Raw genomic sequence first — 24558 nt, 5'->3', positions numbered from 1 at the left:
CAACAAACGTGTAAGTTTGCTCAGGTCTAGTAACCCAAACCGACCAATTAAGATGTTTTCTTTCAAACAAGTGGCCATTAAATACTACCTTTGTTGATCTAGTAGTCCATAGCAGGTAACATGTATTGGTCTGTTGGAAAGCCATTGGTTATGAGCATATACTGCACCTGTTGTGTTACCATTTTCATTACATCATATTTTCTCAGAAAAGGAAAAACATCTGCAGCACTATTCAAAATTAAGGTTTATTTTAAAGTTGTGCACTCTTTTTTTTTTTTTTCCCCCCTCTCACCCATCTCAATCTGGCAGTTGCTCTACTTTTAACCTCCATGGGCTGAATGTGTACTAAGCAAGGGAAAACCCAAAAGAGGTAGTGTGGTTGTATTCTTCTTCAGGATTCAGCAGAGAACTTGGAAAATGTGGCTGGGGACAAAAAAAATGCATATTAGTTTCTAATGTGTTTAAAAGTTAAAGGACAATAAAACTAAACTTCACTAGTGTGTGCACATGCACAGTAAAATCCAAAAATGTTTCTCTACATTTGCAAGTCTTTAGAGGGCCGTGTATGGGCATGAACGCCAGGCCTCCCCAACACACATCTAACCTGATTGGGGACAGCATGGGCTTGTTGATGCGCTCCCTGAACCAACGGTGCATTTACCCACCATTTTAAATTGACTGTTTGGCCCTAGGGTCAAGGGACTGAATTAGCCCGATATTGCCCAACTGTAGGTGGCGACCTCACCAAGCGAGCATATTTTACCATGAATGGCCGCTTAAAGTCTACCTGTGGTAATACTAGGAAAGCCAGATGTGCAATAGCCCCCAGTATACTGTAAATGTGCGCTATATGGCACAGCGGAGAGAATCTCTAGGACACTGGGAAAATTATGGGAGTGTGGCGCTCGGTAAACAAGCACCGGCCAAGAGTTTACATATTCACAAAAACATTGGCACCTCCCATTGAATAAAACTTTACTGATCCTTTAACAATCGGATTCACTGGTGCAAAAGAACTAAAAGCAGCAGATGAGGTCTTGCAAATGAAGAGTTGCAATGGCCCAATAAAAGCCCTCTCAGCATTGCAATCATTGCCTTCAAGATAAACTGCAATGCCTCCACACACTTAGAATGGCTATGGAGGCCCTCACTTACCCCAATTTATTTGGATGAGGGTGAGCATTTAATCACAGATTAGTGGCAGTTAGGCAAAGGTAATTGGATTTAGATCCAGGCCTTAAAATGGTCCTAGTGAAATGCTATACAGTACTGACACCTGCTGGTCAGATTCCAACTAGCAGCAGGAATGTGATTCGTGCACATCTGTTAACTAGCACACCTTCATGTAGAGCAGCGCTGTCCAACTCACGTTTTGCCGAGGGCCGGAATTTCTCTAGAACACGTAGTGGAGGGCCACTTATGGAAGCCAGTTTTGAACACTCCCCTTTTTTAAACCACACCCACTTCGAAACACACCCTTGTTATCACAAGAGCTTTTAAGACCATGCCCACACATTAATGGTGGTAGCCCATCAAAAACCCAAATTCTAAACCCAAAAACCCAAGCACTGATGTAGAGCAAAATACATTGGGTCTCTGCTTTCATTTTTAGTCTTGTAGAAACTAATTGCTGCTTGGCTTATATGGGTAATGGTATAGAGGTATAATCCCTCTAAAGGATTTTTATAGCCCAATCATTTCCTAAGGTTCTATCATACTTTTAATATAATCTACCTTGTGAACATGGTGAGTATCCTATAACTGGACAGCACGGCTGTATAAATAAACACACCTCCCAGTTTGCAGCTACGAGATTTACCTTATTGACTGCATCTGGCCAGCCCTGTGTTTCCAAGCAAAACGCTGAATGCTTTGGATACACTGCACCACCTTTGCCCTTGAGAGATCCATCCAGGAAATTTGCTGTGTAGAACTGGACCCCAGGCTGAGTTGTGCTGACAGTAAGCACCCTGCCACTTAGAGGATGGCTGACCCTTATAACAGAGACAATTATATTACTTAAAGAGTAACCATTTGTATAACAATATCTCTACAAAAACACAACAAAATATATTTCATAATTTGCTATTGAATGGCTGTTCCAAAGCCTGATTGGGATGTGGGTTTCTCTGAAACTGAGCAGTTTGCATAAATATGCTGGGTTTTTTCAATTTATAAACATCTGTAATGTAATATTAGCATAATAAAAAATATGTCCAATAACATTTACATATGTGTGTCTCTTTCTTGTCTTCACTCATTGATTTGTGGTTGGCTTAAGCTCTTAAAGGGGACCTGTCACCCTAAGAAATAATTACAAATTGTTTTCTATTGTGTTTATCAAGCAAAATAAACTTCAATTACACTATATAAATTATTTTAAACTTATTTCCTTCAGTACTGGAATTCACAATTGCAGAAAACAGACAGGCTCCATTTTGTGAACACTGTTATTAAGGCAAGCTGTGTATCTTGCTAAAATCTTGTTTCTGTGCCAGTATGATGGACCTGATACCCATATCCATGCACTGGTTACACAATTAGATGGTGAGGAGGGAGGGGGAATGTGAGGAGTGCAGTGACATCTAAGAAGTTCTAAATTGAAAGTGAAAGTAACTGTCTGCCCCACACCAATGCCTAAGGCATAGAGGTGGGTCAGGCAATATATGATTGACAGCTGGGACTTTTAAATGCTTTTATAATGGGTATAAGATGTGTTAATAAAAAAAAATGACTTTGGGCTACGTGTTTAATTTGAAAAGGGCTTTTATTATACAGCTTTTTATGTCTGGGTGACAGGTCCATTTTAAAAAGAAAAAGGTGCTTTAGATTCTTATATGTCACCAGCACCCAAAGCTTTACCCCAGGCTTGTGACAGGGTCCACTTGTCATAAATTTTCTTTCCAGAGATCTGCTGGGTATGTTAGTATTCCCTTATAACTTACCGTAAATACTCGAATATAAGCCGATCCGAATATAAGCCAAGGTACCTAATTTTACCTAAGAAAACTGGAAAAACCTATTGACTCGAGTATAAGCCTAGGATGGGAAATGCAGCAGCTTCTCAGTTTCAATAATCAAAATAAATTCCAATAAAATTAGGATCTATCAATCTTGCTGAACAAATACGTGCAGGGAATGAGTATGCAAGATGCCAGGCTCCCCCCCTTCCCCCTCTATTCAGTGTGAGTTTTACTTTAAGGAGTTCCCCCACCCTCTGTCACTCACCGTTCTGTTGCCTGCCTGCATCAAAGAGCTCTTGCCACGCAAAGAGATAAATAGCAGGCCAGTTTGAGCTTTTCCGTGCATGCCTGCTCTCCCTCCCCCTATTACACACGTAGACACCAGAGCTGAAGCAGGCAGGGTGTGACGTCATGGCGGGGCAAGGAACCAGGAAGGATCGGCATGCAGAAGAGAGCGCAGGTAATCAGGTAGCAGATGGACTCGAGTATAAGCCGAGGGTGAATTTTTCAGCACATTTTGGGTGCTGAAAAACTCGGCTTATACTCGAGTATATATGGTAATTGATACCAGATTTATGATAGTTGAGCCTCAAAACTTCAACTAGGCAAAAAGGAGGGTTTGGCTCACATCAGATGGGGTCAAGTACTGGATCCAAAGAGTCCAAATTTTTTTAAATTGAATTTTTTTATCATTGCGAAGATTCTCATTCATCCATGTCATGGTATATCTGTAGTAATAAGTCAAATCAGCTGGACTTGTGTTTTTTGTTTTCTTGAAGACGTTTTGCCAGTCATCTATCTGGCTTTCTCAATTCAGAATTGGTCTGAGAGAGGCCATTTTTGTTAATGGTTCTAGAGCTAATATCAATAGGATAGGAGAAAGGGGGTATCTTTGTCTTGTACCACTAGAAAGAGGAAAAGAATCAGAAAAATATGGGCCCCAGCGTACAAAAGTGGTAGGAAAAGTATACAAGGTTTTGATTACATGGAAAATTTGTCTTTGAAACCCCAGTGTATTTAAAATATAACGTAAATAAGGCCAGGAGATTGTGTCAAAGGCCTTACTCAAATCTACACATAAAAGCATGGAATGGATTGTGATTGTATTATATAAATAAAAGTTAATGCTCTTTTAATATTACTGTTTGCTGGCATTTAGGAACAAATCCGATCTGATCTCTATCAATTAGTTCAGATAGGAAAGTATTTAGTGTAGCTGCCATCATTTTAGATCATATTTTAATATCTATGTTCATAACCGAAATAGGTCTGTAATTGGAACAATACAGGCTTTCAGTATCTGGTTTAGGAATTGGTGAAACTTGGACTAGTAGAGAGTCTTTTCCCCAATATCCCCTGTCTTGAATTTCATTCCAAGCTTTTGTTAAAAAAGGGATTATTATCTTTCATTTTTTTTATAATAAAGGGATTATTATCTTTTCATTTTTTTTTTAATTTGCGGTTTTCCAAGCTTTTAATTGCCCAGTGAACCTCCTCTTGTGTAATTAGTTGCTCCATACAGTCTGCTTGGGTGTTTGTAAGATGAGGTAATTTAGCTGACCCTATGAATGCATCCATGGTATGTGTTGAAGAGGAGGCTGTTGTAGAAAAAAGGGATTTATAGTGTTTGCTAAATTCCGCCAGAATTTTAGAGGGGTTGCCTGTATCCTCTCCATTTGAGGTTCTGATTTTGTGGGGGGGTTGGATTGGAAATCATCAGCCTTTTCATACAGGCGGTTTATCATATAAGTCTCATATGATCAACGATAGGGGGGAATGACCTGACAATGGGATTGTATGAATTTTAGATACTAAGGCCTTTGGTATTAATGTTTGTGGGAGCCAAATATGATTAATTCTAGAGTAGGTATTATGGGGGTTGAAATAAGAAGTGTAATCGCATACTCTAGGATGCAACTCCCTCCACGTATCAAGTAGCTGAGATAATAGTTTTTGGATACCTTGGTGAGAATGAGGGCGTGACTGCTGAGAGGGATTTGGAGGTTTTATCCTATATTTCCCAGGGTCAAAACAAACATTTGAATCCCCTGCCGTTAGTAAAATGCCCTTCTTATATCTGTACAGTTAAGTCAACAAGTTCAAATATCTGCCCTCTGGATCTTTAACCTCTTCATGAATTGTAAAAGGGAGGCAGCAAGTGAATCACCACTCCTTTGGTCTTAGTTTAACCAAATGCTAATCCAACATGCACCCGATTCAATGGAAGGAGTGATCATGTTGGGCAGATAACTATGACAAGAAAATATAAGCCACAGTAACACCAAAAAATGAAAGTGTTTAAAAGTAATAACAATATAAAGTACTGTTGCCCTTCATTGCTACAACTGGTGTGTTTGCCTCAGAAAGACTACTTTAGTTTATATAAGTAAGCTGCTGTGTAGCCATGGGGGCAGCCATTCAAAGGAGAAAAGGCACAGGCACTTAGCAGATAACAGACAACCCCCCATTATATGGGGCTTATCTACTAGTTATCTGCTATGTAACCTGTGCCTTTTCTCCTTTTTTCCAGCTTGAATGGCTGCCCCCATGACTACACAGCAGCTTATTTATATAGTAGCTTTTCTGTAGCAAAAACACCAATTTTTTGCAGAGCAACAGCACATAATATTTTAATTACTTTAAAACACTTTAATTTTTTGATGTTACTGTTCCTTTAAAGAAAAACTCATCAAAATTAGACTTTACATTTAGCTAAATGGAAAAAAGCTTTGTGTTTTAAACACGTACCCCAAGGAGAAATCCATGAGAGCTGGGGGTGGGGAATCACTAAAAAAAGCTGAATGTAAAGAAAAGTGCAGAAGGAAACTAATAAAGATATATTACAAAATCATTGCTATGGGAGCAGAATTGGTGTATAAAGTTATATCCTTTTTAAGGTGTGAATGTTGTTCGGGCACTGCTGAATCTGCCTGGGTGGGAGGGTGTGCTCAGCGGTGAGTCAGGGTGCCTACTATAACTGTCACCATTACAGCAGGATTCTATGATCTTACACAGAGCTTGTGTCATATCCTGTCAGTCACACAGTCAGGCCCCCAGCATGGATAGAAAAGGAATTTACACATTACCTTGCGCATTGCTTCTGTTCCTGTGTAACACCCAAGCAAAAATTGTGGTCAAAACCATCTAAATAAAAAGAGTTCATATGACTGCCAAGCTCTACTGGTTTCCTTAAATCAAAGCAAGTTCCCAGAACTGGTGCCACCTCCCCTGTAAAAAGAGTAATAAGAACATGGAAAAAAATGCACACATTCAGAAACTCACAGGGACAGATCCCCTAAAATACTAGGCATGGATTTTATTCAACAAGTGCAAATATATAATGTCAATATATAATATGCGGGAGCCACAATTATCCTGTAAATTATATCCTTCTAAATGGTGCATCAATCATAATTGGTGCTTAGTGATTGTAAATTCTGTCCCATAACTTATTAAACTTGTGTACAGGTGTGGGATCCCTTATCCGGAAACCCGTTATCCAGAAAGCTCTGAATTACGGAAAGCCTGTCTCCCATAGACTCCATTTTAATCAAATAATGCAGAATTTTAAAACCGATTTCCTTTTTCTCTGTAATAATAAAACAGTACCTTGTAATTGATCTCAACTAAGACATAAATAATTCTTATTGGATGCAAAACAATCCTGTTGGGTTTAATTAATGTTTTATTGATTTTTTAGTAGACTTATGGTATGGAGATCCAAATTATGGAAAGACCCCTTATCTGGAATACCCTTGGTCCTGAGCATTCTGGATAACGGGTCCTATACCTGTATTATAATAAATAATGTACCCCTATTGTAAAATATAAGGAAATTAAAGGAGACATATAGGAAAAACCTCTAATCTTGTAGGCCAGTGCTGTCCAACTGGCGGCCCCCCACGTGTCTGGCTGCTTTGATGGCTTACCTTTGTATAAGATTTAAATGGTATTAGTACTGAGATTAACTGGCCTCCTGCATGGTTCACACCTCAGATTCAGGCTGTAATCCCCCTGTATTGTTTTAACATGTAATCCCCTGTGTTGTTCACATCTTTTTATCTCTGCATTGTTCACCCCATGCATTGTTCACACCTCTTCACACCTCAGACTGTAGAACAGTGACACAATGCTGGCACTGCTATGTACTGCCTGCCCTATTCTGCCCGTGTGTATGGCACACACAGGCAGCATAGGGCAGGCAGAGTATGGTACACAGACAGGGTGGAGCAGGCATAGTATGGCACACACAGGCAGCATAGGGCAGGCAGAGTATGGCACACACAGGCAGCATAGGGCAGGCAGAGTATGGCACACAGGCAGCATAGGGCAGGCAGAGTATGGCACACAGACAGGGTGGCGCAGGCATAGTATGGCACACACAGGCAGGGTAGGGCAGGCAGAGTATGGCACACACAGGCAGCATAGGGCAGGCAGAGTACTGCCTGTGTGAAGCAGAAGATGAAGTTTGTCTGTCATAGAGGCTGATGCTATTTTTATTAAATTATTGTTAAATTCTGATGCTATTATTAAATTCCATTGGCTTCAGAGCTGGTGTGTAACATGAATCTGAATAAATTACTAATTAGCGTTGTAGTGTGACATTTATATTCTATATATACAGTATATTGTGAGTCGGTCCCTAAGCTCAGGTAAGTGACAGCAGCACAGAGCATGGGACTGCAGGGGGCCAGTTAATCTCAGTACTGATACCATTTAAAGCTTATACAAAGGTAAGCCATCAAAGCAGCCAGACAGGTGGGGGGCCGCCAGTTGGACAGCACTGGCCTACAAGATTAGAGGGTTTTTTCCTATATGTCTCCTTTAATTTCCTTATATTTTACAATAGGGGGTACATTATTTATTATAATACAGGTATAGGACCCGTTATCCAGAATGCTCGGGACCAAGGGTATTCCAGATAAGAGGTCTTTCCGTAATTTGGATCTCCATACCATAAGTCTACTAAAAAATCAATAAAACATTAATTAAACCCCATAGGATTGTTTTGCATCCAATAAAGCAGAAAAGAAGATGGGGAGCTATTGGGGCATCTTTGGGGGCACAGATCATCCAGCTAAAGGGCTGTGGTTGCCTTGGGCTGGTACAGAAGCCCAAAACATAATGTACAACATTTCTAGCCTGCTTTAGTTCACCTTTAATGCTGAAGCTTTGAGGGTTAGCATTATCATCTCCCTTAAGTAACAATGTAACTTACTTTTAGAAATAATTATTTTTACTTTCCACCTGCAGTTAATGTCACACACCCCTCAAAGGATTCTCAGAGGCCACAACTGAAAGGGGTAAAGTGTTTACAAAACACATATATAGCTACAACATTCGCTATTTGAATATATAATTATACACTACTGTAAAACAAATGGTATGGCTGTAGGGATGCAGCTGCAAAACACTTAGGGGCACATTTACTAAGCAATTTGGAGATAAATTCAGATTTTTTTCTTACTTATAGATCATTTCGAGATTTGTTTTTACCTGAACACAATTGAAAATAACTTCCATAATTCGTGATTTATTAATGTTTAGTTAACTTTTTTTGCCAAAAAATATTTGACAGTTTTGATCTGTCGAGTACCATTGAGTCCTATAGAGTCTTAGAATAGTAGAGGAATAGAATAGTAAGTGGCAGCCTGTCCTTGACATTTTCAGGGCCAAATTAATCCCCTCATTGTTTTCAGTTTCACCCAGCTTTAAGGGGAACTTAATCCCCTCATTGTTTTCAGTTTCACTCATCTTCAAGGGGAACTTCATCCCCTTATTGTTCTCAGTTTCACCCAGTTTCAAGGGAAACTTAATCCCCTCATTGTCTTCAGTTTCACTCAGCTTTAAAGGGAACATAATCATCTCATTGTTTTCAGTTTCACCCAGCTTCAAGGGGAACTTAATCTCCTCATTATTTTCAGTTTCACCCAACTTCAAGGGGAACTTAATCCCTCATTGTTTTCAGTTTCACCCAGCTTGAAAGGAAACTTAATCCCCTTGTTGTTTTCAGTTTTACCCAGCTTCAAGCTTTAAACTCGATTTTTTTCAAGTTTTAACAATACTCAGGAATTTCGAATGTAAACTCGAAATTTTCATATGAATGATTCAAGCATTATCGTGACATTTTATAAATACAGCAATGATTGAGTTTAATTTGAATTTATACCACCAACACACACACCCTAGTACAGACACACGCACCCACTCAATGTCACACGCTCCCTCCCACCCCTGTGTGCCACGTGTGTTGAGTTTATACGATTTTCAAGGCCACAAAAAAACAAATCTTTAGTAAATTAGCTTTCTCATACAAGTCTGCCAAGACAGCTTTATTATATAAACTGATTAAGCTCCAGCCAAAAATATCTTATATCATAAATGTTTCTGTAGGGCCCAACAATTTTTGTGCACAATAATCCCCCAAATTCTCATCCTGCCACTGGTCTAAATATTGGCTCTAGTAACATAATATTGTGGGATGTGCTTAAGTAGAATGAAAACCTTAATTTCTGGATACAGCTTCCGGTGCAGAACAGGATAAGGCTACTGGTGCTGCTGCATAATTATAGCAAAAGGTACACTTGAGACAATATACTTTTAGCAACATTTGACAATTACGTTGCTCAACTCAATTGCAGAGTGCAGCACAAACAGCAAAAAGTGAAGAGGAGCTGCTCATAACTGGCCAACATGGTGCATGAATTTCCATACCTGCCTTATTTCCAAACTGACTGATACCCATAGTACATGGACATTATGGTGGAGGCCACCATACACATATAATGGTAAGCGTATGGCCAACTTATATCAAAGTACAAACTTAAATATCAGCACTTTCAACTTTGTAATGGACTTACATAGCAAATAATTTACTTTATCATTCTATTTTTTTAGTTGTAATATTGGTGTGTAGGTGCCATCTCAGTGCATTGTGCCTGATTCTGAGCATTGGGAAAGAGCCAGTGCTACCCATTAGAACTGCTTTCAGGTAACCTATAGTTTCTCCTACTCCCATGTAACTGGAGGAGTCCCAAGCCAGACTTGGATTTCTTACTGTTGGGTGCTATTCTGATATCTACCAGAAGCTGCTATCTTGCGCCCTACCCATTGTTCTGATGATCGGCTATTGGGGGGTGACATCACTCCAACTTGCACCGCAGCAATCTGTTTGCGCTTTTAAAAAAACAATTTCAATGCAGGATTCTGATGGAGAAACTCTATTAACTGATGCATTTTGAAAAAAAAAAAAAACATGTTTTCCCGTGACAATATTCCTTTAAGTATATTTAAACCACAAACAAGTGTAAGTGTATAATTTGTTTCTGCCCTGAGGCACAGCAAACGTATTGGGAGATATAAAAACAACATCTGTTCCTTACCTGTTGGTATCATGGTATCATCAACAGGCAGGTAATGATCAGCTTCAATGGAAACCACATGATCATAGATATTACTAGAGCCCTACATAAGACATCAAAAACAATTTAAAAAAAACACCCTACTGTTAAATGTGCTCCTTATTGTCCCATACTTTATTAGATATTGTATTCCTAAACGCAGTTTAAATTAGTTTGCACACAATAAAGGAGTTCTAAAGGCAAATTGTCTACGTTCTTCACTTGTCACACACATTCTACGTCCCTTCAGAACTCATAGTAGTGCTAATTGTTTCGGCAGCGGAAATTAGAGCTACAAAAGATTGTGTTTTTTTTAATAAACACCATAAGAGTTTTTGATGAAAGTAAATTGAACATAACGTTCTTTTTAAATAAATAATCTAAAAATGGCCTTTTATACTTTGCCTTTAGAGCCCCTTTATATCAAAGCATTAAAGCTATGTATAGCTTTTTTGCTTCTTTTGATGATGTAATCAATAACTAAGCAGGTTCTGCAAGAAAACAGATATTAACTATTTCTCCTAATCAGGGTGCTTATAGTTTTGGGGGGTGGGGGATTAGTAGTGAGTAGCAAACCAAAGCTTTTTTTAGGTGCTAGATTTTAAATACATTTACAAACATGCTATACAGCTTCAGTAGGTGAGCATGGGCTTATTAAACAGAGGGCAAATGGCAAATTCAGATGCTAATCCCAGTGATTTACCCTCACGAAGTGCAGTGTAATAGCATATGCCTGCTAAGCAGCCTCTGCCACTGCTAGCAATCAAATCAACAGTATGGTTACCCCTTTCTTCCATGCAGTTACAACTCCTTAGTATATGTTAACATAAGTAGTGCAAACATTGAAGTGCCTAAGAGTAATTCTGTCTTATTTGGCCAAAAAGCTAACACTGAGCTGCCAGAAATGATTTTCTACATAGGACATCAGCTTTTCATGTCTGCACTATGGAAAATATGTCCATATCTACAGTATTGGCACCATCTTTGCAACACTTCAATGCAGATAACTCTATATTGGTGTCAATATTAGATTTTTCAGTTCTACAGTCAACAAACTGTAATTGCAGGGATATCCTTTTTCATATTGCATATGTTGTTGATTTGATTTCTAGTCTGTCCTTTGCAAACAGAAATATGATTGCCTGTACTTTTGAGAGCGGTATACAAGCACAATGTATGCTGATACTGCTTTCCAAACAGTACCGGGCTATTGCTAATGTGAGATTTGTATTCTACCCTCTCTGCAATAGATTGTGCCTAATGTTTTTATCTATTTAGTGTGTACCCATTGACAGCATGTTAACTAGATATTGTTCAGAATAAACATTGCTTGGCTATTCATTCTTACCTGTCCTGCCAAGTTGAAGTAGGAATGGTTTGTTAGATTTATTGGAGTAGTCTTATTACTTTGGGCTCTGTAGTTCACAGTCAATGTTCCGCCAACAAGTGTGTACGTTACCCACAAGTTTAATTCACCGGGGTACCCTTCCTCACCGTCTTTACTTTGGTAGGAGAACTGGACACCATTTTCTATCAACTTAGGAGCCCATAGCACCTGTAATACCAGGAAGGTTTATTGATTGAAGTAGGCATATGTATTCACACAACTTATAACAATCTTAAGGTGGCCATACACCATAAGATCTGCTTGTTTGCTGAGGTCATCAAACAAGTGAATCTTGTAGAGCAGGAGTGGCCAGACTTTTTTCGTCCGCGATTGACCGGACCGATGCGAATATGGAAGCGCGGTGTAAATGCGTACGTACCGCTTCATCGTGTTCCACCAGTTATCCCCGGGGGATCGACTGATGAACCTCGATCACAGTTTTGGCCACCCCTGTTGTAGAGCAATTCAATCATTTGGTCCCCATGCATGGGCAAATAAGCTACCAATTCGTGTCCTTAAGGGCAGTGGCACACAGGGAGATTAGTTGCCCCGCAACAAATCTCCATTGTCCCGGGCGACATATCTCCCTGCAATGCCATCCCACCGGCTAGAATGTTAATCACCGGTGGGATGGCATATGCGTTTCTGTGATGTCCCAAAGTCGCCCAAAGTTTCCTCTCAAGACAACAGCAGGACATCACAGCGACGCATATGCCATCCCACCAGCGATTTACATTCTAGCCGGTGGGATGGCATTGTGGGGAGATTAGTCGCCCGCAACAACGAAGATTTCTCACGGGGCGATTAATCTCCCCGTGTGCCACTGCCCTAAGACTGATTCGGCAGCTTATCTGCCCATGTATGTGCTTTACACACACAATGTAATGGTTGTAATAAATTTGAAATCTTCTCCTGGGCAACTCAGTGTAAGTGCTGAGGGTTGCATATTATTACAACTCATTGCTACTTATATGGCTCATTATTTACAACATAGTTAAGCATACTGGGGACTTCCCTAAAAAAAATTACTGATCCGTTATCACTACCTTTTAATGCAAGCCAAGCCAATATGGATGTCTCTTCACTCTATGTTATTCTTACTGATGTGGGCTTATCTATTACTCATTCTTGCTTGACTATCATGCTTGATCCAGGTAGACCCTCTGCAACATTTTAAAGGAGAACTAACCCCCCTAGGTACAAAAGCCCCCTCAACTGCCCTCCATCACCCCCCTTCACCTCTCCCTTCTTGCTCAGCCTATTACATTGAAAAATAGCCCTATTTAAAAAAAGCAGAGCAGCGCAGCAGAGTATATAGGCGTCATCTTCCATCCATTAGAAAATGCTTCGGGTCTCATCGCCGACATGTACCCTGCATGAGTATGCGCAGTTGAAGCTGATTCCCAATTAGCCCCAACTGTGCATGCTCCTGTAGGGTTCGTATCGGCAGTGAGACCTGAAGCATTTTCTAATGGACAGAAGATTGAGCCTAGGTATTCTGCTGTGCCGCTCTGCTTTGTTAGCTCAGGTTTTTAAATAGGGCCACTTTTCAATGTAAAAGGCTGTGCGAGAAGGGAGAGGTGAAGGGGGCGATAGAGTGAAGTTGAGGGGGGCTGTTGTACCTAAAGGGGTTTAGTTAGTTAGATGCAAAATCTATGAATTTCTTCAAATTTGCATTGTGTTACCAGGATGAGTTCTAATGTGGTACCTTCATTAACCTGGCTATATATGTTACAATAAGAACAACAATGTATTCCCCCTAAATACTGTATAGCACTTACACAGAAAGATGTTAAAAACACATAGATTTAGACCATATGTGACCAATAGTTCTAAAAAGGGATAAAACATTACTACTAGTTTTTAGATCACTTTCTTCGATAGCCTATAAAGGAGTCAGGGCTTAAAAAACATATCGACCCCCCCCCCCCAAAAAAAAATGCCTAATAAAAGAAAACATAATTCCAAGCCCCTTTCTAATGTGAATTTATTGAAAATGTTTAGTGCTTTAAAAGTTATTTGTAAATGTAATTGCTATAGAAAGCAGCATTTGCTGAACTCCTGGTTGTTACTTTTTAAACAATGTTGCAAAGGTCAGTCTCCTCCAGCAAGGCAGTTCTGTCAATCTGCTGCCTTGTGTTACAATTGTTTCAAATGCCAGAGCCCCCAGGGTAGAGAACAGAAAAGGACAATCACTGCTTCTAATAGCAATTATATATACAAATAAGAAATGAGCAGCACCAGACAACCGAGCAGTACATTTATGTCCCCTAAAAAGTCTGATTGCTTACTCTTTACTATGGAACCAATACCAGTCACACAAATACATTTTAAAAGTGCAATATTATATAATTTGAGATTAAAGATGTGGAACTCTTTATGTTCCAAGCACTAAATTGCTTTCTGGACACCAACTGTAATTAATGTTTACAGTGAACATGATTAAGTTTCCAATGGACACTATATAATCACGATATCACACACATTTCGGTCCTGTTGCAAACATGTCAATAGTCATATAGTGTTTAATCTGGAATGGCGTTTACACTATAAATGCATGGCAGAGCTTGATGATAAAGAAATAAAGGAATAAATGTGTATCCTCGTCTGTTATGATGCTTACTCTTGTGCTGGCTAGCCAGGCATTCTGAACTGAATTGTATGTGAGTGCCTGCATCTTCTTGTGTGCATATAATCAGACACATCTGGCTCTTTATTTACCATAAAATATGTATTCCCCTGGCTTGGCTGCAGGCCCCAGAGCATCTTGGCAGATCTGGAATAGCAATTCCCAGGCTAAAACTCCCTATGAACAGTTTTACAGTTAACTGAGTATCTGGGTCAGTCACATTTATACCACCAATCAACTCAATAAAAAAAACTCTAATGAAGAGACAAAGCTGTTTCTCTAGAGAACAGAGCTTTTGTGGCATTTCAGAGCTGTATTCCAGTATATATGAATATATTTATCAGTGGTGATCTATCTGATCCAACGTATTCATATTTTTATTTCTATAGTGCTACAATGGCAGTATTCTCCAATGTTCATGGCTGAAACCTATTCAGGGGAGGAGCAGACCTGATGACCTACCCTTTTCTAAGGATTCCTGGTAAAACCAACTATGTCACCCAGCTGGGGCCTTACATCCCTCAGTGATGATTCCTAAGGATTATTTGGCACTTTGTAATTTTAGAGAATAGATCCATACAACTCAGACAGCATACTGTATATGCCCAACCTATTGTATAAATTAAATAGTTCCCCCTGGAAATGTCCTAATTTTTAAAACTGGCCAATAGCAGTTTTCCTGTGTTTCTTAAATAAATACAAGTAGGCAACATCACTATGTAATACCACATGTCTTGTACCAGTTATGGTGGTTACTCATTTTATCTCACCGTGTGTGTTTCAGCAGTTGGATGCCAAGATCAAGTTGTCTTGATGGATGTTTCACCCAAAAATTACCCAAATCAGTAAACATGTTTACCTCCCTCAAAATATATTAGAATAATAGCAGGAGTCTAAACTAAATGGACTTCCAACCATAACTGCAGTAAAAAGAAGAACATTTTTAAAGAGGTGAGCATATGATAGGGGACAAAATATGGTCACGTTTAATTACTTACTTTGTCAAACCCTTTAAGGCCTCCGTGTAGACTGTTTGGACCATTGTTTATGGCCAAATGATAATCCTTTCCTTCAACAGTGAATTTACCATTGGCAATTCGGTTTGCTACCCGCCCAACAACTGCTCCAAAATAGGGATGTTTGTTTGTATAGCCTAAAATAAAGAGGATAACATTACCATGGCAAACAAACTATAATTTTTATCTTTTTCCACAAGGCTTTTTATTTACTTGCTTTTTATTTACTTTTATCAGCAATTACTGAAAATTATTCATGTATTGCATAGTTTGTGAGTTAGAAAACACCTCTGTGTTTGACAGTTGTTCATTTTAAAAAGTATCATTCATTTCACAATTTTCAACATGAATTTCTACTATGGGTGTTCATAATTGTAGTCTGTGGTGAATTAGCCACATGGCTCTGAATGATTATTGATAAAGATGGAGATAAATCAGGATTTATATTTGTAAAGATCTGGAAAGCCTGCTTAGAAAATGGCTAAGAAAAACGCTTGCCGAAAATTCAGCCCTACGCCTGCTACTTGTGCCTGCACCCGAATGAATGGAATACGCTCGGGTGCAGGCACATGTAGCCGATATACGCATGAAAACACGAGAGAATGCAAAGTCTCGCGTTTTTCCGCTTGCCGAAAAAATCAGCCCTACGCCACGTGTGGCATCAGCCTCAGATTGTTGGTTTGTTGAGAACTTGGTTTTACTCAATGAGTATGCACTCCAGACATGGGTGAAGGTGGTTAAGAAATAGCTTTATTCACAATTTTCCTGACGTGTTTCGTGTCTTTCAACACGTAGTCATAGCCTATGACTACGTGTTGAAAAACACGAAACACGTCTGGACAGTTGTGAATAAAGCTATTTATTAACCACCTTCACACGTGTCTGGAGTAGTGCGTACTCATTGAGTAATTGTGCTTTTAACTGCTGGGTCTCCCTTTGCTATGGGTCTGGGGTGCTGCACCCAGACCACCGGATCAGTCGTGGAAAAAACTTTTCCCTGGGTGAAGGGTCCAGGCAAGGCACCTGGACCAACTCTGTGAAGGGGTGAGGGAATGCAAATTGAGACTGGCTGTTTCAAATTTAAATGTGCTTGATGTGCTGGGTGGCTTAGAGCAAGTTTTGGTATTGTTGTATTTAACTATTATCGTCTAGTAATAAATCTTTCACCATTTTTCTAGTATTTACATTTTTTACAGGGCTGTCCAACTGGGCGCCCTTGGGCTAGATGTGGCCCTTAAAGCAATTGTCATGGTACCACCAACTGCTGAAGAGCTCACTATAGATAGCAACAATTTTATGAAAAGCTGGCCCCAGAATCTGTAATGAATGCAATGTAGAGAATAACTGGCCTACTATATTGAAACACAGGTATCCTGCTTCATGTTCCTACTCATTACAGCGTTCAGTAAATTGATTATTTAACAGCACCAATTATACTTTCCATTTAACTACAAACATTGTATTTCTTATTTTAAATAAATTTTTATTTGGTGATAAAAAAGGCATTACATTTCATGCTTGGTGTTACATTATATTGTCAATATAACTTCCAAATGCAATATAGTCTTATGGTTTCTTTTTACAATACAGGAGGACAGTTTTCTTAAAATGATAGGTTAAATGGCTCATTAAATGGCATAATCATCCTGTTACATTTGATACACATTTAGTGCTGTGATCCTTGCACACCCTGTCTTGTCTACATGTCTAGTAGTGGTTATGTTTCGATTGGTGGGTCCTAAAGAATCATTTTTTCAGTATATCAAGGAGTTCCCTGGAATGCTCCAGCATTTGACATTTTTCAGTGGATAGTGTTGCTATATGGCTTTCCCATGTTTCTTAGAATTTCTTTACCCAGTTTTTATTTTTTTGCATAAAGTCTTCTATCCAGTCCATAATAAGTAGATAAAACAATTCTGAGATAAGAAGAGAAATGGAGGGGGTTGTGGTTTGATGTTTTTTTGCTATTGCCGAGATTATGATCATCAACCTAGTGTTTCCCTTGGTTAGTCTAGCGGGTCATTTTGTTATGAGGCCTAAAGTAGCTGATTCAGGGGAGTTTGGAGTATAAATGGGGTAAATAGTCTCTCACCTCCCTCCAAATTTTTGTTGATTTTTAGGCAGCTGCAGAGAGCATGAAACATGTCTGCTTCAGTTACATTTTGGGCATCTGCTATGTTTCAAAATTTTAAAGGGGAGTAATAGGTGTAATATCTTTAAGAACATTTTTCCTGTAGGAGGGCATGGGAAGTTCTTTCATACAGAAACACAGAGCTTCCAGAATGTCCCCCATATTTAGGTCTGGTAACCATTTTCCCACTTCTCTCTTTTCCTACAAACATATTTCTGAGGCCATATATTTTATATACAGTATAGGTATGGGTTATCCAGAATGCTCAGGACCTGGGGATAAGGGATTTTTCCATAATTTGTGTTCTGTAGTACATATAAAAAAGAGGTTTTTTATATGTACTACATATAGTAGACAGTAGTTTCAAGGGCAAGTAAAGCAAAAGCAAATAATGTCTGTAAAGCAGAGGAAAACGTCATAAATGCAAACCTAGAAGTATATTTTAAAATGCCTAGGACCAAGTGAGATTCATTGTTGTTTTACTAGGGCATTGGCTGGTTCACACCCTAAACAGTAATAGTACAGGTATAGAATTTATTATCCTGAATGCTTAGAACCTGTGGTTTTCCTGATAAGGGATCTTTCCATAATTTTGAGCAACATACTCAAAAAACCCAATAGGATTGTTTTGCCACCAATATAGATTTATGCAACTTATGTACCATCAAGTACATGGTACTGTTTTATTATTACAGAAAAGAAGGAAATCATTTTTTAAAATTAGAATTATTTAAAATGGAATCTATTTGGATAAGGGGTCCCATACCTGTATATGTTTATATGTATTTGTTCCATATTATACAGGTATGGGATCCAATACCTGGAAACCTGTTATCCAGAAAGCGTTAACTTACATCTCCCATAGACTCCATTTTAATAAAATAATTTAGATATAATTAATTCTTATTGGAGACAAAACAATTCTTTTGGGTTTAATTGATGTTTTACTGATTTTTTACTTAAGGTATGAAGATCCAAATTTCGGAAAGACCCCTTATCCGTAATGCCCTTGGGCTCGAGCTTTCTGGATAATGGGTCCTATACTATTATATTATAATGAAAAAACAGTGAAGTTCACATTACTGTCTATAATATTGTGTTAACAAAAGATGTCATGACAATATAGCACTTTGCTCAGTTCTTTTCAAACTCTTCCCGCAGGTGTAACCTATATATATGTTCAATATGGAGCATGTTTTTATTTTTGGGTGGGAAAAAAATGAACTCTCAATTCTTAGGCTACAACGGTTTTTAGCAGCTTACTAATTTTGGAATTTTTGTTACACTGACTCCAGACTGTTTCAGTTTTGATGTTTTTAACTGATCAAATAAAAAAGAAAACCATTGTTGCAGTTTTGTGGGTTTTGCACATTTTGCAAATGTGAGCTCAATAAAGCCCCAGCTCCACCTGCTTTATCGCTTTCAGCTCTCACTCTGATATCAAGAAAAGGATCACAATGAGCAACTGTTTTGGATCACCTGGTGCACGCCTGCACTATCTGGGTTTATGTAAGTGATACGTATTTCCTTAGTGACTGATGTTATCTCTAAGGGTGAAGCTCACAAGCAACTGTTATTGTGCTTTACAGATTCAATAACTTGATGCAAGGGTGGTTTAACATACAGGTTATTTGGCTAGGGCTCCAAGTCTCAACAAGGGCCACTTGTAACGATAACGTCCTTGGTAAATATACATCACTGTGCATATTAAAACAGACATTTTACCATATACTAAATGCCAAATCTGGCATGTCTAAAAAGTGGCTCTGCTGTTGAACTATGACTTCATTGCTCCATCAACGTCCTATGGTTCAATATTCCTGATTTACTTGTTTCCCTCACATGAGGACCCAGCAGCCTGTGTTTCCAGGGTACCCCTCTCTCTGAGTCCAGCTCTCTTTTCTCTTGTTTTTTCTTCTGAGGCCAGCGCCATATTTGTCATTGGGGCCCAAGGCCGCCCCCATTCGCACCTTCACGAAAAGACCCCCCTGTTGAGAGCGTGCATGCGCGCATTCATTTAAACATACATACCGAGCAGTGGGGAGAGCATACTTTGAGTTTACTAATAGTGGGTTGAATTTGCACAGGCATGTAATCAAACATTTGTGATTGCTGGTTGGTTCATATAGGTTACTATACTGTGGCAAATGTTACACCAGTTAGTAAGTGAACCCCTAATGTGCAATACTGTTCTGTGTATGGATGGTCAGTGTGGTCCAAATGCAGGTATCAATATGGTTTCTGCTCTCTCATGCTTATATTATTGAGTAATATCTGGTACAGGTATAGGACCCGTTATCCAGAATGCTCGGGACCAAGTGTATTCCGGATAAGGGGTCTTTCCATAATTTGGATCTCCATACCTTAAGTCTACTAAAAAATCAATAAAATATTAATTAAACCCAATAGGATTGTTTTGCATCTAATAAGCATTAATCATATCTTAGTTGGGATCAATTACAAGGTACTGTTTTATTATTATAGAGAAAAAGGAAATCAGTTTTAAAATTCTGAATTATTACATTAAAATGGAGTCTATGGGAGATGGGCATTCCGTAATTCGGAGCTTTCTGGATAATGGGTTTCCGGATAAGGGATCCCATACCTGTATTTGATTTGCTATAATTTGAAATTCAAACATACTCCTAGCCTAACAAAATATTAAAATCTTTGGTTTAAGGTACTCTATCTATCAGATTATCTATAGGAACCACCAGCCTGTACAAGGGCCTTGCAGACATCATTGTACAACATCAAGGTTGCAATATAATATGGCCAATATACATGTAGTTCACTACATGTAAAACATTGATCCTGAACAAAGGTTCCCAAATGGTGAGTCTGGCCCACATGGGGGGCCAAATGTTAGTTAATTATATAGGCACATAAGACAAATTCAGCTGACCCAAGGAGAATACTTTATCAAGTTTAATGTTAGCACTAGAAAAGCAAGCAGCAAGCCAACTTACCTTCTATATCATCAAAACCAAGAACTATATCTGAGAATGTTCCAGTCCTGTCTTGGGTTTCTAAGCGAGTTATTATGCAGCCAAAGGATATGACCTCAGCTCTGACTTGTTTAGAATCAAGGCAGAATCTTTCCACTGTTCCTCCACCACCGGGCAAGTGGCCAAACACATCTCTTGTCACAGAGGTCATTGTGTAGGTTATGATCCTCTGCAAAGGAATTGTATTCATTAATATACATAGATAAATATTTTACTTTCATCTTGCTTTTGAGTCCTAATGTAACCCTGATTTTGGTATGTAAAGGCAGAATGTTATCTATGTTCTTAAAAATCCAGCATTTAGGCTAGTATTGCCTTACAGTCATGAAGTTCTATGTGCAGATGCCAGGTCAGACTGGGCCAGCGGGACACCAGAAAAAAACCCAGCGGGCCCAGCTGACCTCCCCTGATCGCACCTAGGTAAGTATGAGCTAAGTGTACTGGGGCGAGGGTTGATTGCAGTAGTCCAAACCTGTGCAGCTGACCTGACTCCAGCAACAGTGATTCTAAATAAGGTCAATGGGTCCCATATGCATGAAAAATAGTTATGAAAATGTGGAAACACATTCTTTGTAGTGGTGAACCTAGCTTCACCACCTGGAAGTCTAGTGGATGAGTCTGGGTTTGGCAATGCCAGGAGAATGCTACCTGGTGAAATGCTCAAAGCTAACTGTAAAGTATGTTGGTGGAAGAGTAATGGTCTGGTGCCAGGTCTTGACTTGAATTTGAAATAGGCCATGGCATTTCAAGTACACAGAGGCCCAAACAGCCCCCCACCTGCCCACTAAATAGTGACAGTGTATGGCATCTTACAGCAGCCCCTCTGGCATTTGCCAGAACCCACAGATTGCCAGTCAGGGCCTGTCTGTTGCCATTTTTCAATGTTTGTGCTAGAACCCTGGCCAATGCTACAATGTTCAATAGTATTCATAATAACTCTGTTTTTCCTTTGTAGCAATAGTGTTGGGAAGGCCCTTTACCCTTTCAGTACAATAATGTCCCTGTCACCTCTATACAGAATTGGTTTGCTGAGGTGAAAATGAAGGAACCTGACTGGCCTGCACAGATCCCTGACCACAACCCCACTGGATACATGTGGGATGAATCCAAATAATGACTGTGATCCAGGCCTGATCACCCAACACCAGTGGACAACCTCACTTAGTATATTAATTAATTCATATTAATACCGTAATATGTAACGAGATGTTAGATGAGCAGGCAGCTGGATACTTTAGGCTAAATAATGTACTTTTTAATAGAAAGAAAAATCTTCATCTGACACCCCATTTGAGTATTTTTTTTTATCCCTGTTAAGTTTAAAAAGCAAACCTTCTTATGCTTGCTAAAATATATTAAATACTAAAATATCTGTGCACACCATAAAAACAGTCTGGAACATGGGTGCAGTTTCCCTTGCATTTTATTGCTAATCAAACAGAATTGAGCCCCAAACCATAATTTCTGGCACTTGCTGTCGAAATGACATTTGTACATTATTCTTTAGGCACAAGTGACTGTAGTGAGGACCCTGAAATTACCTCCACTCTCAGGGTGGCGGTAGCTCCAAGGTTACCCTGCATCAACACATGCAAGTGCAAGTAGTGTGTGTTTGGACGAGAGTACCTTTAAAGCAGAAGGATGGTGCAATCACTGGGGAATGTTAATGTTAGACACCCCCCAGTGAGTGAATCACCTGGTACCCCAGGTCAGTGCTTCTCTTCCCAGAAAACTGCACTGGCCTGTGGCATCTGCAAGCGAGCGATCCTCTTCCTTCCTGGTGATTTTGGGGATCATGCCCAGTAGAGTGAAAAACCCAGTTTTTTTGTTCAAGTTCAGCTTTTTACTCTGCAGTATATGCACAAGGGGCGCAAAGAAGGAAGAGCATCCCTCACTCACAGTACTCCCGGACGGTGTAGTTTTCTGCTAACAGGAGCACCAGCCCTGGTGTTAGGTTGGTATATAGTGAATAATGTACCCCTGCTGTAAAATGTAGTGATATTATAAGTCACTGAGGAGTTTCATGACCATATAAGGGCACAAGGCCAAGTGATTTGATACAGGTCAAGGAACTCCAGTATCCTCATATTTTACAACAGGGACTACATTATTTAAAGGAATGGTCTTATAAACGGTGGGGACAATTGGGGCCATTTTGGTGGGGCCCCCTACATAAGGTGTTGCCAGCTGACACATGGTTCCAGGGCTGGGTGGGCAAATAGTCCTTGCCTCTCACTCTCTCAATGTGACTTATGTTGTAAACCTGTCTTTTCACCTTTCTCTTGTTCCATTTGCCCCCAATCACTGGGCACTGACCCACCAAGCATACTATACACAGTGTGACACAGTGATTATTGGCCCCTCAAGCACACTACACACAGTGAAAGATCCACTTTGTCCCAGAACACATAGCAGCATTTTTGGGCAATCATTGTTGGGGGTGGGCTGGACAGCATTATGTGCTTATTCCCACTGGTGCAGGGCCCTATTGGCCCCAATAGGTCCAACATGCCAGCCCTGATTATTTATTATAATACACAAGTTTCAGTGAGTCATGTGATAGAAATTACATCACTGGGCACCGATATTAACGAATGACATCACTAAGCTCTGTATATAAGGATATAATTCAATAGATATTCATTGCTCTTGTATATTATAAGCGATTACAATCACTGCGGGCTGCCTCCCAGTACCCTGGCAACCTCCAAGTAATTGTACCTTTCCTTCCCCTTTAATGAATGGCAGCAATACGCACAGTCTTTCTGGTGGGCTCCTGTTGCATTAGGAACTCAGTTTACAAAGAAAGGTCACATATAAACATAATTCTAATAGTCCTATTTGGTCATTCTGGGCATCCTTTTAAACCCCTTATTGCCTATAAAACATTAAATGTATATTTGTTTAAAAATACTGTGCCTCTGGTGTACTGGCAGTGCAGTAGCTTTATATGCTGGGCTGCAGGAAATGTATTTGCATAGGCACAAGCTAGGGCTTAGCAAAGAATAGGTTAAATTGTGCATGTAAAGGGTGCAAGCACTGATTAGCACTGAGACCTCCCATTCAGTAAAGCCAGAATAGTTAGGTTATATGGCAAAAGCTGCCTTTACACAGACAGTGCTGCTGGGAAGGGAAACTGCTTGTTGTTTTGTCCAGCACAAGCACAGGCACCAGGGGCACTAACACATACACAGCTCACCCAGTCTGATGCCCAGCAATGCAGGCTGCGTAGGGATCCTGGCTGGCACAGGGTATTGCTACAGGGCAACAGGGAAGTCCCAGCTCTGTGGTGGTGGAAAAGCAAAGTGAAACACACCCCTTGTTTTGAAAGTCACAACTTTATTGAGATTTTGTAGTTGTACAACACCACTATAGTACACTGCTGATGCAGAAGTTATTTTTTAAGGGAGAATAACATAAAATATATTTTTTTATAGAAAAAATATGTGCAGCTATATTTCTACATTCCCCGTGCTACAAAATAATCATGTTAAAGAGGCAGCAGTTAAAATTCCAGCTACATGTAAGCTGATTTTATCTAGTCTTTATTTATATAGCAGTTTTGCAAGTAAAACATAACACTAAATGCCCAGGTGCTTTTTAAAAATGTTAGTATTTTAAAATGGAATGTTAAATGATGTACGTATTCACCTGCCTTTTTACCTGATATATTTTAGATTTAAGCATTAATTCACTGGGTACTGGGTCAGATTCAGACAAATTAACACTTGTGTTACAATGCAGTAGACTGCACAAACATATACTGAAGAGAAGCAGAGATATATTACCATAGAGTGGGGCTGTTATAGAGTGAGGTGGTAATTAATTTGGTTATCTGCTACACCAGTGGTTTATGTGATGATGTTACTCAAGGATGTCAGTGGGCACAAACTGGCACATTTTCTGCACCTTTCCCTTTGTGAGCTGCTCCAGTGTTTGTGCCAATAAATGCAGTGTGTAAGACACTGGTCACCAGTGTCTGTGCTGAGTAAGAGATGCATGTGATGCTCATTATAATACACAC

General features: G+C 39.5%; 1 protein-coding gene across 2 annotated transcripts; it reads right to left on the bottom strand.

Moving 5' to 3' along the window:
• Positions 1–226: 226 nt before the first annotated feature.
• galm (galactose mutarotase (aldose 1-epimerase)) lies at positions 227–23858 on the bottom strand. Of its 2 annotated transcripts, XM_012963052.3 has the most exons (8): positions 23734–23858; positions 20496–20703; positions 15378–15532; positions 11712–11918; positions 10346–10427; positions 6050–6191; positions 1820–1994; positions 227–423 (listed from the first exon to the last, which is right to left on the bottom strand). In XM_012963052.3, exons 2-8 carry the CDS (start codon positions 20683–20685, stop codon positions 346–348), a joined length of 1029 nt encoding a protein of 342 aa, XP_012818506.1. In that variant the 5' UTR covers positions 20686–20703; positions 23734–23858; the 3' UTR covers positions 227–345. The 2 variants fall into 2 exon arrangements, with proteins under 2 accessions (XP_012818506.1, NP_001017024.2); NM_001017024.3 differs by lacking the exon at positions 23734–23858 and having other exon boundaries at positions 277–423; positions 20496–20689.
• Between the last annotated feature and the right edge of the window lie 700 nt (positions 23859–24558).

The sequence above is a fragment of the Xenopus tropicalis genome, chromosome 5, assembly GCF_000004195.4.
Source record: "Xenopus tropicalis strain Nigerian chromosome 5, UCB_Xtro_10.0, whole genome shotgun sequence".
Classification (NCBI taxonomy): domain Eukaryota; kingdom Metazoa; phylum Chordata; class Amphibia; order Anura; family Pipidae; genus Xenopus; species Xenopus tropicalis.
Note: the sequence above shows the minus strand (reverse complement) of the source record. Positions and strands in the feature narration are given on the sequence as shown.

Coding starts and splice junctions, on each gene's coding strand:
- galm (XM_012963052.3), bottom strand. CDS start 20,685: ATGACCTCTGTGACAAGAGATGTGTTTGGCCACTTGCCCGGTGGTGGA. Junction 15,533..20,495: donor TGGTTTTGATGATATAGAAG/GTAAGTTGGCTT, acceptor TCTTTATTTTAG/GCTATACAAACAAACATCCC. Junction 11,919..15,377: donor GCCTTAAAGGGTTTGACAAA/GTAAGTAATTAA, acceptor CTGGTATTACAG/GTGCTATGGGCTCCTAAGTT.